The sequence below is a fragment of the Bidens hawaiensis genome, unplaced genomic scaffold (assembly GCF_021521415.1).
Source record: "Bidens hawaiensis isolate Kalapana, Puna unplaced genomic scaffold, B.hawaiensis_p1.1 tig00003961_1, whole genome shotgun sequence".
NCBI lineage: Eukaryota > Viridiplantae > Streptophyta > Magnoliopsida > Asterales > Asteraceae > Bidens > Bidens hawaiensis.
Genome location: NW_027491228.1, coordinates 1,146,027 through 1,163,980, shown reverse-complemented (window position 1 = coordinate 1,163,980; position 17,954 = coordinate 1,146,027). Strand labels below are relative to the sequence as shown.

Below are 17,954 nucleotides of genomic sequence, written 5' to 3'. Positions count from 1 at the left end.
TAGCGTACCAAACACATGTTTGTCGTTATAAAACAATGTACACATGGGTTTTGGGACAAAAGGCTGATCAACTAACCGGATTAAAAGGAATGGTGGTAGAAACACTTTAACTGAATTATTATGCCTTCTTTTCTCCTGTTGATGGGTCCATTACATGTTCAATGTTTTCTTTTTTTTTAAAACCTTTTAACATATTTCATCATCCCTATACTTCTTTTTTCTAACTATTCTAGAAAATTAGATGGTGTTTGTGTTAGGATGGTTTTAAAATAAGTGATACAAATGATAATGATGGTATTTTAAAACGTTAACCTAGTTGAAACATACTTTATCTGTAAAGTGCATGTAAACGTGAGTGATGAACCTATACGAGTAAGATGAACCCGAAGATTGCTTATGTAACAAAGGCTACTTAATCCAAGACGTACTGAAATTGATAATATTGTAATTGTGAATTAATAATATTATGTTGGATGAAGTTTTAAGATGATGAAAATTTTAAATGCACACCATCATACATGACATGAACAAATTTACAAACATTTGTGAAAATATGAATACAATGTTTCTATTATAGGGAATCAACAATGATGGAGGTGGTTGTAAAAGGCAATGATGGTGATGGTACGTGGTAGTAGTGGTGGCGATGACTACGATAGTAAAAAGAAGAGAGACATACGTGTTTAGGTATGAATTGAATGAACCATTAGGTTTGCTATGTTGTCGTAAGTGTTATTTAGACTTCAAATTGAATAAGAGTTAGTTTGTTATGTTATGTATTGAATTAGGAGATATATATATATATATATATATATATATATATATATATATATATATATATAGGGTGAATATCAATTAAGAACTCCTAGTTTTATTAAGAACGGTAAGAACCTATTTTAACCAATCACATTATTTTAATTCATATTTACTTTTCATTTAATTGAAGGGTATCAATATAAATTAATCATGCTCAACAGATCTTATTTTTTTCAAATTACCTCAGTTATCTGATTAAAGTTCCTATTTTTTCTCCATTCCCCAGAATTAATTCATGTTTAAAATTTTATCCTAGTGGATTTGAAGATCAAACATGAAAGTATATTTAATTCACGTTTAAATTTTTATTTATTAAAATCTTTTTTCCCATAAACAAAACTTCACATACTTTGTTTCTGGAATAATATGTACGTACGATATTTTTGGATTATTATAATTTTAAATTATGTTTATTTACCAATATGCAATGGTCCTTTGAATTTGTAATTTTCCTTTCGTATATATGTATAGCATTTACACATCAAATGCTTAAGTTAAATAATTACATATTTGTAATTTAGTTATTAGTTGTGTATTTGTAAATTGTGTACGTTTATCTATTTGTGTAATTAACCTATTTATACATGTTTAATTGGCATATTTACAAGTGACCTACTTATATAGGTATACATTTACATATATGCAAATTGTCTATTTACGTATATGTAAATGTATTAAGATATAAAACATTTTATATATGATTGAGTAAACAATAAACATGAACATGTATGTACTTATGCCAATATATTATTTAGCATGTAATTTGAATTAAACGTGTGAATTTGTTAATAGTTGAGTCAGAAGTTTATGAAACAACATTTGCAGACAATGTTTAAATAAAATTTTGATAACACTTTGCTCCTTAATGTCGACAATATCACTCTTCTTACAACAAAACATTAAAATATTCAAAAAAAAAATTATTATCCCATTAGAAATTCAAAAAAAAGTAAAATAAAAAGAAAAAAAGAAAACAAAACAAGGAGATCGTGTACTTGTGATGCTTATATAGAAAAAAAGGAGTAAAAATAGGAGTTAATTTAGGAAGAAATATTCCGAGCAGTTGTTGTAGGAGGTTAATAAACATGCCTTTTTACCATTTTACCCATTTTCACTTTATTAATCCAATTAAATATCCTTTTAATTACAATCATACCCTTGTATTAAGATCAATGGCTAGTATGAGTTCTTAGAGTTCTTAAAGATACCATCCCTATATATATTAGCTTTTAGCCCGCGTGTTACGCGGGTTACTTTTAAGTTTTTTTAGCAATTGATTTAGACCAGTTTGATTCGTTACCTTAAACTATATTTGTTAGTAAACATTATGAATTAATAAAATTTTATTTATAAAATTGTACTAAATTGAGAAATCATAATATTGTAAGTGACAACAATTAACTTTATTTCAAATAAGAAATTGTACTACATTGAGAAATCATAATATTGTAATTGGTAACAATTAACTTTATTTCAAATAAGAAAAAATTTCCTTGAAAACGACATTTGTTGTTTTGTTAGCCTGTTTACCATTTTTGTCAAAAATCAGTATCTTCAAACCCTTTTTGCTCGTAACTCTTGATAGTGCGACGTACAGCTGTCCGTGTGAGAAGACATCATTCTTTAAGTATAAACCCACCCTACTTAATGACTGTCCTTGACTTTTGTTTATTGTCATAACGAAGCAAACTGATAAGGGATATTGCTGTCTTGTAAACGTGAATGCTATGTTCTTATCGGAAGGTGTCATGGCGATTCTTGGAATAGAGATCTTCTCACCAGTGTTATTCCCCGAAAGAATTTTCACTTCGATTATATGCGTACCCAAAGAAACAACCTGAAGCCTAGTGCCGTTGCATAATCCCTTTTTTTGATCGATATTTCTTAGAAGCATCACGGGTACGCCGACTTTTAGCATAAGCCTATGGTTTGGCAGTCTGGATATTTTAAGACCGTTAAGTATTTCAGTAGAGTATAAAGTTGGATCGACATTTCCATCTATGTAGTCGGACTTAGCTACAGAATCTGAGCTTAAGTACTCAATTGGATCACCAGGAAATAATTCAAGCAGACGATCATTAATCTCATGAACAACCTCGTTTGTTGGTGCAAGCAACCCCCTCTGTTGAAAGTATGTAGGATCTTGGCTGCTGTTTAGAATGTCCGGATACACAAACTGAATCAGCTTTGTGATAGGGTCGTCACATTGTTCAATAAGTAAATCATATGGTATCTCTATTTTTGCCGTACCCTCATTAGGTCCGCCGACTTTACCTTCTCCTATGTCTAGTAGCCATTTAGAAAACTTTTTGGTCTCTTCTATGTCAGTCGATGGCGGACCAATTGTTAACCTTAGGTTTCTTATTAACTTAAGAACACGACAATGATGCCAAATATAGGACGAACACAGAGAGGTGTTAACTATTTGCTGCCTGCTTCCTTTCTTAATTACCGGCAGAATCTGTCTGAAATCTCCTCCAAAGACAACAACCTTTCCTCCAAAAAAAGAATTTGACTTTAAGACATCTTTGCAAGATTTATCCAGAGCCTGAAATACGTGTTTGTGGGTTATTGGGGCTTCATCCCAAATTATTAGCTTTGTTTTCTTTAATAATTCGGCCTTATCCGAACCTCGTTCCATTACGCAAGATGAGTCCTCATTTAGGTTAATCAGAATATGAAATCTAGAATGTGCCGTCCTACCTCCGGATAGCAATAATGATGCGATTCCACTTGATGCAACGTTTAAAACAATATTACCTTGGGATCGTATGGCTGAAGACAATGTCTTCCATAAATATGTGTTCCCTGTACCACTGTGATCATAAACAAAAAAAGACGCCACCTTTATTCTGCTGTACGGCTTTTGTTATTATGTCAAAAATAGTTATATGCTCTAAGGTTATCGATGTAAATAGGTTTTCAAATTCTGTTCTCTCTGTTTGTTGATCGTATGATTGCTCGTCTAGAACAAGGCAATTATTGATAACAGATAAGGACGTTATGTGTATGTGTGTGTATATATATATGGGAAAGTTAACGTACAAATGAAATTAACATGCTAATCGTGAGAATCAAGTAGAGTAATTATATATACAAGTAGAGTAACTACTTGTATATATAATTACTCTACTTGATTCTCACGATTAGCACGTTAATTTCATTTGTATTTGATCCAAACCCTATATATATATGGGAGGGATATTTTGATATCCTTGTGAAGTTTTAAGAACTTAAGAACTTCAGCCATACATTTAATTAAATGGATTGGATTATATGGTTGAGATTAAATCTGATTAAAAAGTCAAAGTATGAGAGAGAATAAAGATTTAAGTGATTACACTAATTTTTACGTCCGTTACACATATGCAAAAAGTCGACTCGGTACGTAAAAAATTATGTAATTTTTTTACGTTTATGTAACCTACACATATTACGCATGTGTAAAAAAAATTCAAAAAAAAAATTATTACATTGAGTTCTTTCGAGTTCTTTAAACTCAAAGTGTTTCTCATTTGAAATCTCCCATACACACACATATATATATATGTGTGTGTGTGTGACGCGCGCACACGCATGGAGAGTGTATTTAATAAACCATCAATTTTGAATAAAGAATTGTAAGTTTACATAAACAATTGTACAAAATACTAACTAATTACGAAAAAATATGTATTTATTCAATGTTATAAAACCAGGTACTCTGATGGACTGACGGTGGATTGAAGGCGCCAATCTTTCCACCTTCACCCATTAACCCACCATTAAACCACAACACCTCCCTTGCATCAAACTTGTTAGAGCATTTCCAACCCATCCTCTAAAATTATGTGAGGAGGGTTCGTAAATTATAGGGTGGAGTTGTGAGTGTAAATTATAGGGTGGAGAAAGAAAATGTAGTGATTTTTTGTAAATTTAGGGAAAGGTAGTGATTGTTTTGTAAATTATAGGGTGGAGAGAGAAAACTATAATGAAAAATGTATAAAAAATATTATTTAATTAAACATGAGAGAGAAATATAGTGTTTTTTAGTGTAATTATATGATATATATGGATATAGGGATAGGAAACTGGATGAGAATGCTCTTACTCCCTACTCGCCATCCCACTGCAACCCAAGAGGGACCAAAAAGATGGGGCCCACCCTAATTCATCTAATCATTTTTTTTAATATCTAGTTAGAGCATTCTCATCCAGTTCCCTATCCCTATATCCATATATATCATATAATTACATTAAAAACACTACATTTCTTTCTCATGTTCAATTAAATAATATTTTTTATACCCTTTTCATTACAGTTTTCTCTCCGCACCCTATAATTTACAAAAAAATCATTACCTTTTCCCCAAATTTACAAAAAATCACTACCTTTTCTCTCTCCACCTTATAATTTACACTCACAATCCCACCCTATAATTTACAAACCCTCCTCACATAATTTTAGAGGATGAGTTGGGAATGCTCTTAAACCACAACACTCTTGTTAAAGGATTAATTAATTAAAGCTCATTGCATATATGACAGTGACGTGACGTTTTAAAAACCAAATCACAGAATAACTATCTTATATATCACATTCACAAGAAATGGGTGTTAGTATTTATTTATACGTTATTTGTTTACTTAATATCAATTTTGAACAACTATACACAATACTAACCAAACACAAGAGATGTAGTTATGTGATGTTATATATCATATTTTGCAATAAATGAGTACAAGTCATTATACATTATTTGTTTATTTACTACGGTGGAGAGGGTGCTCCTTTCACCTAAAATATCTAACTTATGATCTGATCAATCCTATACAACGACCTAAATTTTATCCTGAACTACTCTAGACTACCTTAAATGGTGGCACCTCTTATTTCAATCGCCCTAAAAAATTAAAATTGAAAATGGGTATTAAATGGGGGATGTAGCCGTTGTAATGGCTATATTTTTGAATTTTGGCCGCCATTAGCAAGCATCCGAGAAAGGAAACTGAGGGTGGTGGGCAGTAGAGGTGTGCATGGGGCGGTTTTGAGCCAAACCCATAACCATAACCGATATGTCGGTTAATGGATAATCATAACCATAACCGACCAATTACGGCGGTTTTGGTTAATCGGTTTTATAGGTTATAGTGAGGCGTTATGGATCGGTTAATCGTAACCAAAACAATGTAATTGGGCCTAAAAGTTTGGTACCAAAACGACATGACATAATCTTACAAAGTATATAATCCTTAATATTAATACCAAATATTCAAAAAAAGAATGACATTATATAATCCAACAATGAAATTCAACTTAATTTGATAATAAATGTTGAACCAAAAACATCAAATGATATAATCCCACAACATGTTTGGTGGAAGTTAATCCCAAACATATTGTTGGTTAAATTAATGGGTCGGTTCGGTTATAGTGATTTTGAAATTATCTTTAACCAAAACCGACCCATATTTGGTGGTTTTTGAAATTTTATTAAACCGACCCACCAGTTATGTCGGTTATCGGTTATGTCAGTTATGATTCGGTTTAACGGTTATGACGGTTAAGTTACTCATCCTAGTGAGCAGTGTTAGCTTGGTACCCGCAGTACTCGAGCCATGGTACCCACTACCACCCCCACCACCCTTGAGCAATCACATCTTCGATCTGGTCTTCTAGAATAAGTTAAACGGTAACAGTGATTGCTACTTATTTTGGAAGTTATTCTATTTCCTATATTTTATTTCATGTGGAGCCATCGAACACGTTGCTTGTTTGTTATCTCTCATGTTTTATTGTTTGTGGCACTTTTAACATATCTATTTATACTCTCACAAAATTAAAAACAGGGGGTACCAAAATTGAAAATTCTACTTTAAATACCTGGTGTTATTATAGCTTTCTTTTAACAGCTTTAGTGCAACTAGTTGTTGGGGAATCCAAAAGATTTACACCCCACCTCACACGACAACCCATTTTACCAGAGTTTGAAACCTAAAACAATGGCGTTCTTCCTTGTTGGAATTAAACCGTAACACCAGAAGGTTCCCGCATAATTTTTATCACATGTGTTGCTTGAACCAGCAATTCCCTTGCCTCACACTTAATCCCATTGGCGAAGCATAATCTCCCCCCCTCTCAATAGTGTAAATTTACGCGTTTTTTTTCATAAATTTTTATACGTATTGAGTCCCCCCCCTTTCCCGTCTTTATGTCAAAGTTTCACCAATGCTTAACCCAACTAGTATTTACCTACTGAGCCAAGGATCATTGGCTTATTATAACTTAGTTAACAATTAAAAAGAAGTTACTATAACTTAGTTAACAATTAAAAAGAAGTTACTTAAATGTAATTTTACAAAACCAACATCTAAAATTTTACCACTAATGTAGAAATATGACAAGGATATTATTAGTGGATGTGAGTCATCAAGTATTGGCTTCGTGTGCTGATTATTGAAGATGTAGGGGCATGGGGTCTCTCTTTATATAACTAACAGTTTAAACAAAAATAATTACAAAGTAGAAACTATTTATTTGAAGTGTATAGATGTCCTTGTAGACATCATTTTGTTCATTTTTTTTGTTTGGAACGACCAACAAAGTAATACCGGGTACTCCGTACGCGGCCCCCAATGGCTAAAGGTAGCCCGAGCCGGCCACGAGTTCTGACGGAGCCCCTAGCGGTCCACCTATTGAGGGATTCCCCGGATAAAACCGGACCCCCACGCCCGCCAAATGGCACGACAGCGATGAGCCGGTAAAACCGGGTGAGATCAGGACTCGAACCCTTGCAAGCCAGGGTCATCCCTCCTATCTCCCATATAAATTGATGATAGTGATGTTTGATCCCCCTACCTCTCACTAATAAAGTGATTGCTCTACCATTGAGCCACAACCAATTTATGACATCACTTTGTTCATGATGTGGTTAAATTAAACAATTCATCTTTCCATACATTTTTCATTTGATATTTATTTTATTTATTAGCAGTTAACAGTCTAGTGACCACATATTATCATGGACTATACCTTTAAATCGAGTGATTGACTTTATGTACTCTTTGAAAGTGAGACATTACACATTGTCTTTGGTTTATAAAGGATAATAAATAAATGTGAAGACAAGACCTAGCATCACTTTCAACAAAAAGATAAGAAATAAATTGCAAATTAATAAGTGAAAAAGAGTTGCAAGGAAGTTATAAATCCTATGACCAACAGCTTCACCAAGAGAGGTTAAAACTTAAAATGACTCAGCCCATTGACTAATTACTCGCGATCAAATAAAAAAAAGTTCGAATCAAGCTAAACTTAAACGTGAAAAAGTTTAATATCTCACTAAACTCCCGAGCAAAAGAAAATCTAGCAACCCTAAGCGTGTTGTTGATATAAGGTAAATAATAATTATTTACTTGATTTTACTTAAATAATTTTTACATTTACATAATAAAATAAGAAACGAGTCCAACCCAAGCTGAGCCCGAACTTAGACAAGCCCAGACTTGGCTCGATTAATTTACAGCCCTAGTTAGCAATGGCATTCATTTCCTAGACTACAATCTCACACAAAAAAAAAAGAAAGAAAAAATGTATGACATGTCACATGTTTATGCCCAATGACTGAGAACACTGATGGAGCTACATACGCGAATACGCATATAGCTCCGTCAACTCTCTCATGAGTAATTTCTTTAAATGACATATTTAATCCGTCTTACAAGATAAAAAGTAAAGAAACCGTTAACGCAACATTAAACCAGCATATGCGTACAAAAACGATATTACAATTCTTTTTCTTGCCGAAACAAAAGCTAACAAAAAGGAGCACATGATAACATATGGCAAGAATTCTTTGAATTCATATATGTATCACAAACCATATACCACCAAAAAAACCAACCATATTAACCGTCACTTACCTTCTATACGGATTCCGTTCCCTATAATCATCCGACTGAACTCGGGCACTTTTGTAACTTTTGTAAGTCGTATACTCATGACCACCCTCTCGTTTTCTGCAACTACCACCCAACCCCCTACCAAAACCCCTGTAGTTTCCCCTTTGTCTATTCGGACCTTGATATTGTCGGGCCCCACGTGAAGAGCTGGCATGGCCATATTTACTATTTTGCCATCCCGCTTCCTTCGGAGCCCGAAATTGATTATAATGCCACGAGTTAGTTACATCAATACCCCATGCATTCTCATTATTTCCCGCGTTTCTTGCATCATTTCCCCATGTAACATTTTTATTCCACGCGCTATTTATACCACCGTCCCACGCGTCTTTTTTATCTCTATCCTCGTGAGTAATTCCCCGTTCCCACGGGTCGGCAATATTCTTATCTTCGGCCTTATTCGATCGTTCATTTTTATTGCGTTCCCAAGGATTGTTATCATTGCTATCATTCAATCCTAAAATGCATCCAGGGGTAAAACCGTCATTTATCTTGGTGGCATTGTAACTTTCTAGTTTCTCCGCTTCATCAGGATTGAAATATGCTAAATCTAGTTCCTTAACTAACTCACAGTCGATTTCTGGGTTCCAATCAATATCTTCGTTATACATGTTGGGATCCGGCTGCGGGTCATTGGTTGGGATGTTATTAATTTGTGCCCAAAATCGTTTTTTGGCCTCAAGAAAATTTAACTCGCCAGCTGAATCGTCCCACTTCGACACGCTATCATAGTATTGCAAATCGTCTTTGGCATTAACTACTTTCTCCCATGGAATCCCTACTGAAATGCAGAATCTTTGCTCCCATGGCAGGTCAATGTTTTTCCAGGTTCCTGTGTGAAATTAGTATTACATTTTAGTAAGAACTTATAAATATATGTATTAAGTAATTATTTAAATATAAGGTATATTGGTTTTTATTAATCCCAACTATTGTCTTTTGGTCACCGCTGGTCCCAACTAATGAATTGGCTACCGACAGTCCCAACTTTTAACGTATTTGTTCCTAATGGTCCATGACTAATAGAATCCTAAAGCCGTTAGTTTTAGGTCGTCGGAAAAACGTTTTCGGCCGGAAAAGTCAAATTTGCTGCCGGTAAACACCGCTGAGACACCGCAACCACCACCAATTGACTCACCGCCAACCAACTACCACCACTTGAGCACCATCAACTGATTACGACGATGGTTCTAGGGTTTCTGGCGACCTCAATAATTGGGGCTTTTACTAGAAAAAGGTTCCTAAAGGTTCATTACAAAGTTACCAAGATGTTTGGGACGAAAATGTTGAGTTTTTGGGAAAAAATTGTGTTTTCCGGCCAAAAACGTTTTTCCGACGACCTGAAATTAACGACGTTAGGATTCTGTTAGTCGCGGGCCATTAGAAACAAATACGTTAAAAGTTGGGGCCGTCAACAGCCAATTCGTTAGTTGCGACCAGCAGTGACCAAAAGACGATAGTTGGGATTAATAAAAATCAATATACCTAAATATAAAGGTGGTAAAATGAGCTGGTCAGGCGAGTTGGTTAACGGGCCAAACTGGGTTAGAGTCAACGCACAGGCTGGGTTGCACGAACCCGCAAACAGTTTTTGTCCAATATTTTTGAAACTTAATAAATAACTAATGCTTTGATTATAAATGTAAACGTAAAAGAGATATTTTGCTGACGTTAATAATATGTTACAGTCTACCAAATACCAATAGCATTAATCGACAAAACACAATGAACTAAACACAAAAAAAGGTAGACAACTCACAAAACACTAACATTAATGACACCTAACCCTAATAAATGGCATCTGGGACCTTCCTAACTAATCTTTGAAAACACCCTAAGCTCAAAAATTTCTTTTGCATAATAGCAACTCAGCAGTAGCATTCTGGGGACTAAAGTATTAAAAACCGTTGAGAATAAAGACAAATAGTCTGGTTGCTAGCTGCTACATCTCGTTCATAAGCAAAAGTGAGCATTAATCCAAAGTCTATTGTCATTATACCACAGCTTTCCGCCCTAGGCTGAGCAAGTATTATATATTGTGAGTCTGTGACCACTCTCTATACCACCACAGCCATCATTGCATGTTTTCATAGATCCACATATCATCAATGAAAACGGGTAAGATGAGAAAACGAGTCAGAACCGGCCATTTCAAAAAATAGTCATTTTGGTCCAGATCATACCAGTTTTTGACAAAAATTAGTACGAGACGACTACTGAACAACTGACCAAGTTGAGAAAACGTTTAGATCTTTAAAGTTTGAGAATGCAGACATTAATGATCTTTCCTCAATAGGAAGAATAATTAAAGGATGTGAACAAAAACAAATAAGCACTTTTAAGTTTTTAACAACGGGTTAACTTTGTTCTTTGAATTTTGATAATACGTGTTAAGCATCCTTTTATTTAAAAATAACGAAAAAATGAATCGACAATTTAACAGAAAGCAACAGCCAACAAGTCAGTAAAATAGTACACAAAATTCATTATAGAGTGTTTAATGCTAGAAGCAGAATCAGCCTAAGGGCTGTCAAAATCAAACTAGGTCTTTTGCCCCCCACTAAATAGAGCCTCGGTTTTAGAAAAAACAGAATTATAAAAGATTTTGAGCTTGACAATTGATATGAAAGTGGGCTTGAGAGGCGTCTGGTTAGAAAATAAATCATTAGATTAGTCATTAGTGTCTATTTAGCGTTTTTCTCGGTGGCGCCCGGCGTCCCAATAATCAAAAGCATCAAAAGACGGACTTTTTGACTTCGGCAAACTTTATTACATTCGAATTCACACCTCACCCATAATGAGTGCTAGATGCCATAGAGAGAAATGGTAAAGTGGACGCTAACCTAAATGATCTATTTCCTATAACCAGAGTACCAGACGCTTCACAAGCCTACTTTCAGAATAAGTGTCAAACGTAAAATGCCTTATATAGACCGTTCTAAAACCGGGGCCCTACTTAGGTGGCGCACAATTCCGTAACTTAATTTCAATGACCCTTGGACCAGCCTGCTCCACGCATTGTGTTACCCACCCGAAAATTGTCTAGAACATTATGTGCAGTCTTCTTAAGTTTATTATCCAAACAATTAAATACAGTGAGCACACATCCACTGTGACTCACTTTATCTTTATATTCATCTTTAGTGAGAATACACAACTCACTTCATCTTTTTATTTATCTTTAGTGAGCATACATGTCTTATTCTTTATCTTAATCATATAAAACTTCATATAATTTCATTGCGCTTTTTTTTGTCTGAGGCCTATTTTCTGGTCTTTTAAGAGACTTCATATAAAACTTCCAATTCATTTCACACTTCTAAAATCATCAACTAAAACAACTTGCAGGTTATTTCTCTTGATACTAATCCCTTAAAGTTAAACACGGATTCATCGATAACACGTGTTTGCTCATATCGTCACAACATTTCAACCCGTACATGTTTCATTCAAATTATTGTTTTAACCACTTTATCATGTATTACTCCTATTCAAAAAACAAATCAACCTTGTTAAAAATAATACCAACAACGCATAATCAAATATTCCTAGTCTAACCTTAACTGTTTATAACTCCTATTTGCAAACCCTAGAAACCGCAATATCATACATCAACCACTACAGCATTACACATTATATTACCCCTTTAATCACTTATACACCTTTACATTTTCAATTTTCAAATACTCACTCAATTCATAATTTCCTACCTCTAACTGCAACCAATCAAGGACATTTCCGTAACTTTACACCTTTATAGCCCCATCCAAACTAACTTACAATCTAAACAAAACCCTAATTCCCTAACTCGTTTTGACCCGACCCATTTGCCACCCCTACGGCCTACCTCTTAACTGCATTCAATCAAGGACCTTTATGTAGTTTCACATATTTACAACCCCATCCAAACTAACAATCTAAACAAAACCCTAACTCCCTAACCTGTTCCGACCCTAACTCGCTTCGACCCGACCCAACCCATTTGCCATCCCCACCCTACCTCTAACTAGAGGCGCACAAACCGATTTAAAACTCAAAACTGGTTTGGGATGAAACCGGTTCAGTTTGGTCAACAAAAGTCAAAACTGGTTTATGATCGGTTTTGGTTCGATTTGAAACTAGTTTCTTGGTCATATTACAATCGGTTTCGGATCAGGTTTTTACCAGTTTTTGCTGGTTTCGGTTTGGTTAACCGGTTTGGAACCAGTTTTGACGAAGAAAGTTACAAACCGGTTGCGAATCTGCGGTTTCAATCAGTTCCAACTCGGTTTCTACAAAATTGGTTTCTGTACGATTTTCGGGTGGGTTCGGTTAACCGGTTTATTTGCCTCCCTCTACCTTAACTAAAACCAATCAAGGGCCTTTCCGTAATTTCACTAGCTTATAACCACCCCATTCAAAATCAAACCAAACCCTAATTCCCAAATCCACAACCAATAATCAATAACCACAAACACCCAAATAAAATCCTCACAAACCCATTTGCAATTAGCATCAAGAACACCAAAATTGAATGAAATATTACCTCTGAGTTTGAATTCGGTGTCGTAATACGTCGGTGGAGATGGGATTCTTTGATCTCGATAATAATTCTTGGGTCGCCATGTTCGTCGGTAATTCCACTTACCCATTTGACCAAATTGTTTGAGTTGAAATGGGTTTTGCTGGTTAAGGGTGAAAAGTACATATGAAGAAGTTGGTTGGAATGGAAGAGTACAGTAGAAGCAAAAGGAATGAAATTGGGGGAACAAAACACATAGAATGTTATGTTTAAGGTGAACCCTTAACTTTTATTACTTTTTAGTTTTTTCCTTTTGGATTTACATGTTTGAGTTGTTTAACTAATCTATCTAGATACTAGTCCGGTCAAACTCGAGCTTGACTCGTTTTGTATTACAGGAGCTCGAGTTCGGCTCATGAGTAGTTGTATTAAGTTCGAGCTCAGCTTATCTGTTCTTTATTAATTAATTTACATACAATTTAGTTATTTTTATAATTTTGAAAAAACAAAAAGAGGTTAAACGAGCCTAATCTCGGATCAATATCGTGTGTAGTATCTTAAACGAGCTAAAGCTTAGGTTTACAGTGTGAAATTAATAAATGGAGGTCTATAAAAGTTAAAACTTTAAAATATACAAGGCTAGTTAAGTCTCGACCTGATTACCTGTTTACAACTTGTTTAGATAAATGAGTTGCATGAGTCGTGTTCATGTTATGTGATTTTAAGTAAGTAGAAGTTAAGTTGCCCTTTTGACGTGAATAATTATATAGGTCGTGTTTGGGTTCTTGTTCATTAATTCAGTTCGACAACCCAAAACTCGTCAACTTGACACATAAGAATAGAGACGTTACTTCCGGCGAGGACCCCCAACTTGATAGTAGTTTTGCATCAAACCTTGGACATAGGACACATAGCACTCAACCATTGGGTTACCAGCCAACTAGTGCATGTACTCTTGTCTTTCGGTTATCAATGCCACCACATTATGCATGGTTAACTTTCCACACTTTTAACGTCATTTTCACGAAATAAATAAAATAATGCCAAAATTAGTGCAATTTTAATTTTGCCTCCCGAGGGCACACATATATATACATTATACGCCCACATTGAAAGCAGAGCTTGAAAACGATATGAAATGTTCTGTCAGCTACTATAGATGGCTCGTTTAAAATTCGAAAAGTGCTCAAGTCTAAACTAGAGTAATAAACAAACTTGAGCTCGAGCTTTACATATTGAACTTCAGTAGGCTCATGAGCCTATTATAATATAACAATTTTTTTTTTGTATAACAATACATTTCAGTGTTTTCGAGTTGGTAAGTTAGTAGGAAGATATATATTGCCAGTGAGCTGGTGGTGGAGTGGTAAAAGAGAGACCTGGTATTTCATGTGACCATGTTCGATTCCTGTCCCCGTCGTTTAGTTTCAGAGGCACCAAAGAGATGATGAGAGACTAGGCGAATAGGTGGCTTTCACTAGTTTGATCCTTAAACTTAACGAGTTTTATCTCACCGTACTGTCGTGTCTTCGGGTGAGTGTTCACGAGCGTTGACCTTAGGTAAGGGTTTGTCCCGGATCGAAAGATGAGTGCATTCGGATTTGATGAATTTAACCAGTAGCCAGTTTGGATAATTCGTTTGCTGTTAAGAAAAAAAAGGAGGAAAGCATATCATGTAATATTTTTCAATAATTTTTGGGTTGAATGTGAAGTGACAAAAGAAAAAGAAGCTTTCTATACGTATGAGCTATGACATAAGCTATAACTTGTAACCCCATGAAATAGATTATAGTTTGGATTTGAGCATCCATCATGTGATTGTACCCCGGTGTGAGCGCGTGGCAACTGGCAAGGACGTAATCACTCAGGGCCGGCTCAACGTCTTCGAAGGCCTAAAACTAATTAAAATTTTCAGGCCCTTTTCTCTTCTTTTCTTTATGCGTATAAGGCTAGAGAGTATATAAGAATTGTAGAATATTGATGATATGCAATGATAATATATATGAATCACTCCTATTTAGCTCGTGCCACATCAATGAGTTACTAATTCTAAAAGAACTCTACTTCAAAATCTCATAATAGACAACTCCTATTTAAAATGGAGGCCCTATAAAAATAAAGGCCTAAAGCCATGACCTTATTTAGTTTACCCAAGAGACGGCCCAACAACTACACGTTTATTGAAAGGCAGCGCTTAGTTTTAATAACGTGAATAAAGTCTCTTAAAAAATTGAATTTAAAAGCATTGATTTCTAAATTAAATTTCTTGAAAGTGATAGCAATTTTAAGAAATTAAATAAAGTTATCGTAGTTTTAAATTTTAAATAATACCATTTAAATTGCCCAAGTTTTATCTTCTTAAAAGCGTTTTTACGACTTTGGTTTAAAAGGGGGGTAAAAAATGTCCCCCCCCCCTTTTTTTTGGAGCGGCGATTTTCTGTGTTTAGGTTACAACACTTTCCAAATTAAGGAGTCTCGTTGTTTCACTTCGGCAAGACTATGCTGTCTTTAATCGGGCCCACGCTGACTTCAGAGTTTGGCTTAATCATACCGCCGGATGTCACTTGACAGTCGTTGTGCAACAACCAAAGTAGAACTCTCTAGCGTAACACGAGGTGGGACGAAAACCCGAGTGGGCTCGGGATTCCAACTGACAACCTTTCACAAGGCCTAGCTCAAATCTTTCACTGTCTAAATCCACCAAAAGTAACACAAGTGATGATCGAACTTGAGTCTCCCTCCAATAAGTAAAAACTAAAGTCTCTTACCATCAGGCCACAAATGAAAAATAAAAAAAATTAGGCTATTGGCTCTCTTCTCAGACAAACCTTGTTTATGCTTTCTATTTTAACATTTTAATTGCTATTTTAATTTATGAGATTTGTGTTTTTACTAACTACTATATTGATTACTTCAAACAGCGCCCTTATTTCATCTATTTCTACTTTAATTTCATCACACGGTAATTTTTCCGTTTGACTTAGTTAGGAGTTTACTTGACTCATTATGAGTCACCCATGAGCTCACGAGTCAAGGTATGATCAGTCGGGGTATAGGTACAAACCAACAACTGAGTCACCCCATGTTTAATACAAGACATTACTAATATATATGCAATTGCTCCTCCAGATTAATGAATTTTAATAACAAAATTTGTCTTGTAAAGAAGTCAAGTTTGTCGATTTGGTTAAGTTATTGTCATATGGTCTCTACAGTATGCTCATTTTACTCGTTTAGTTCCCTACTTAAAGAAATTACGGACTTAATCCAACTGTACGTGATGACGTGGGTACCCCTACCCATAAGCTAAAGAAGCTTAAGAATGAAGAAACAACAAACACAAGCTTATAAGTCAGGGAAGCTTCGGAACAAGAAAATAATAAAAATAAGCTTTCAGATAGGAAGTTTGACACTTGCCCAACAAGGTTCTTAAGTTGATCAAGAAGCTCCTGCTACAGTAATGTAAGATAAAGTCATGGCTAACAAAAGCTGGTGTCTGCCATAAAGTAAAAGTAACAAGAAGACAAATAAAAGCTGAGCAAAGCTTATATGGAAATGACATACACCCAGTTTGGGTAAGCTGAAAGAAAAGCTGACATTTTTCTCTTAAGAAGCTTAAGCTTTCCGACTGCCTATATAAAGAATGCTCCACCAAAGGTATTCTCATTCTCTCTTAACTCTCTCTTTACACTCCTACAACCTTATAATCGTATCATATCATTGACTCTCACGCTGGAGGTTGATCGTAGGAGACTCCCACATACGATGAGACTAACTGGTCATGTTTTCTTTGATTCTTAGTAGGTATAGAAGCTCTGGTTTGGATATACTCTTGGATTGTCATACTCTTGTTGTTAGCTACATCGTTGTAGCAAAAGTACGTTTAGAAGCGGGCGCAATATGTTTTAGACATCAGAATGGATCCCCGTTTAAATCAAAATGTTATATATTTAACGTTTGATTTAAATCAAATGTTAATCTACTGCTGCTTATTAAAATACATCGTTCTAGTTGATTGGGTGCATATACAAACACACTTTTGTTTTCATTTTCTAATAAAGAACTTGTAAAATATGGTTACAAAATTTGTATCTATACAATAATACCGTTATTTTATAAATTTGGTGTGATGGTGTCATTCATACTTTTCATTTTCCTGTTAATATTTTAACTTTTCTTTAATCCGATTCAAAAAAAAAAACTCATGTATGCTAAAAATTTTCCACACTTCAGCTTTATTTATTTAGTAAATATATCCTAGTCATCAAACATATATGTATTCAATTTAATCCAGTCTGATTAAGTCAATATATACGGTCGTATTCATTCACCAAACATTTCAAAATGTGAATAGAAATATTTTTATGCAAGGTTTAGTTCAACAACACCCATAATTTATCATTTATAATGCCTTCTTTGGCATGCCATTTAGTCCTACCAATTATTGAACTTGTTACTTATCTTGTGGCAACAAGGCATGATGGGTGGCAACTCAATACTTATTTGATGTTTCTTTTTTTTCTTTTAAAACGGCGACTTTTTTGTGTTTAGGATACCGTACTCTTTAAATTTGGAAAACTCGGCCCCCTTCTGACCGGACTATGTTGTCTTAACCGGCCCACGTTGGCTTCAGAGTTTGGCTTGGACGTTCCCCCGGGAAACTATACCGCCGACTGCCACTTAACAGCTATTTTGC

General features: G+C 34.9%; 2 protein-coding genes across 2 annotated transcripts; both read right to left on the bottom strand.

Moving 5' to 3' along the window:
• Positions 1-2,284: 2,284 nt before the first annotated feature.
• LOC143624770 (uncharacterized) lies at positions 2,285-3,457 on the bottom strand. Its single transcript, XM_077095313.1, has one exon. It carries the CDS (start codon positions 3,455-3,457, stop codon positions 2,285-2,287), a length of 1,173 nt encoding a protein of 390 aa, XP_076951428.1.
• A 5,011-nt stretch (positions 3,458-8,468) lies between these two features.
• On the bottom strand, positions 8,469-13,449 carry LOC143624733 (uncharacterized). The gene is made up of 2 exons (XM_077095288.1): positions 13,283-13,449; positions 8,469-9,589 (listed from the first exon to the last, which is right to left on the bottom strand). Exons 1-2 carry the CDS (start codon positions 13,386-13,388, stop codon positions 8,715-8,717), a joined length of 981 nt encoding a protein of 326 aa, XP_076951403.1. The 5' UTR covers positions 13,389-13,449; the 3' UTR covers positions 8,469-8,714.
• Between the last annotated feature and the right edge of the window lie 4,505 nt (positions 13,450-17,954).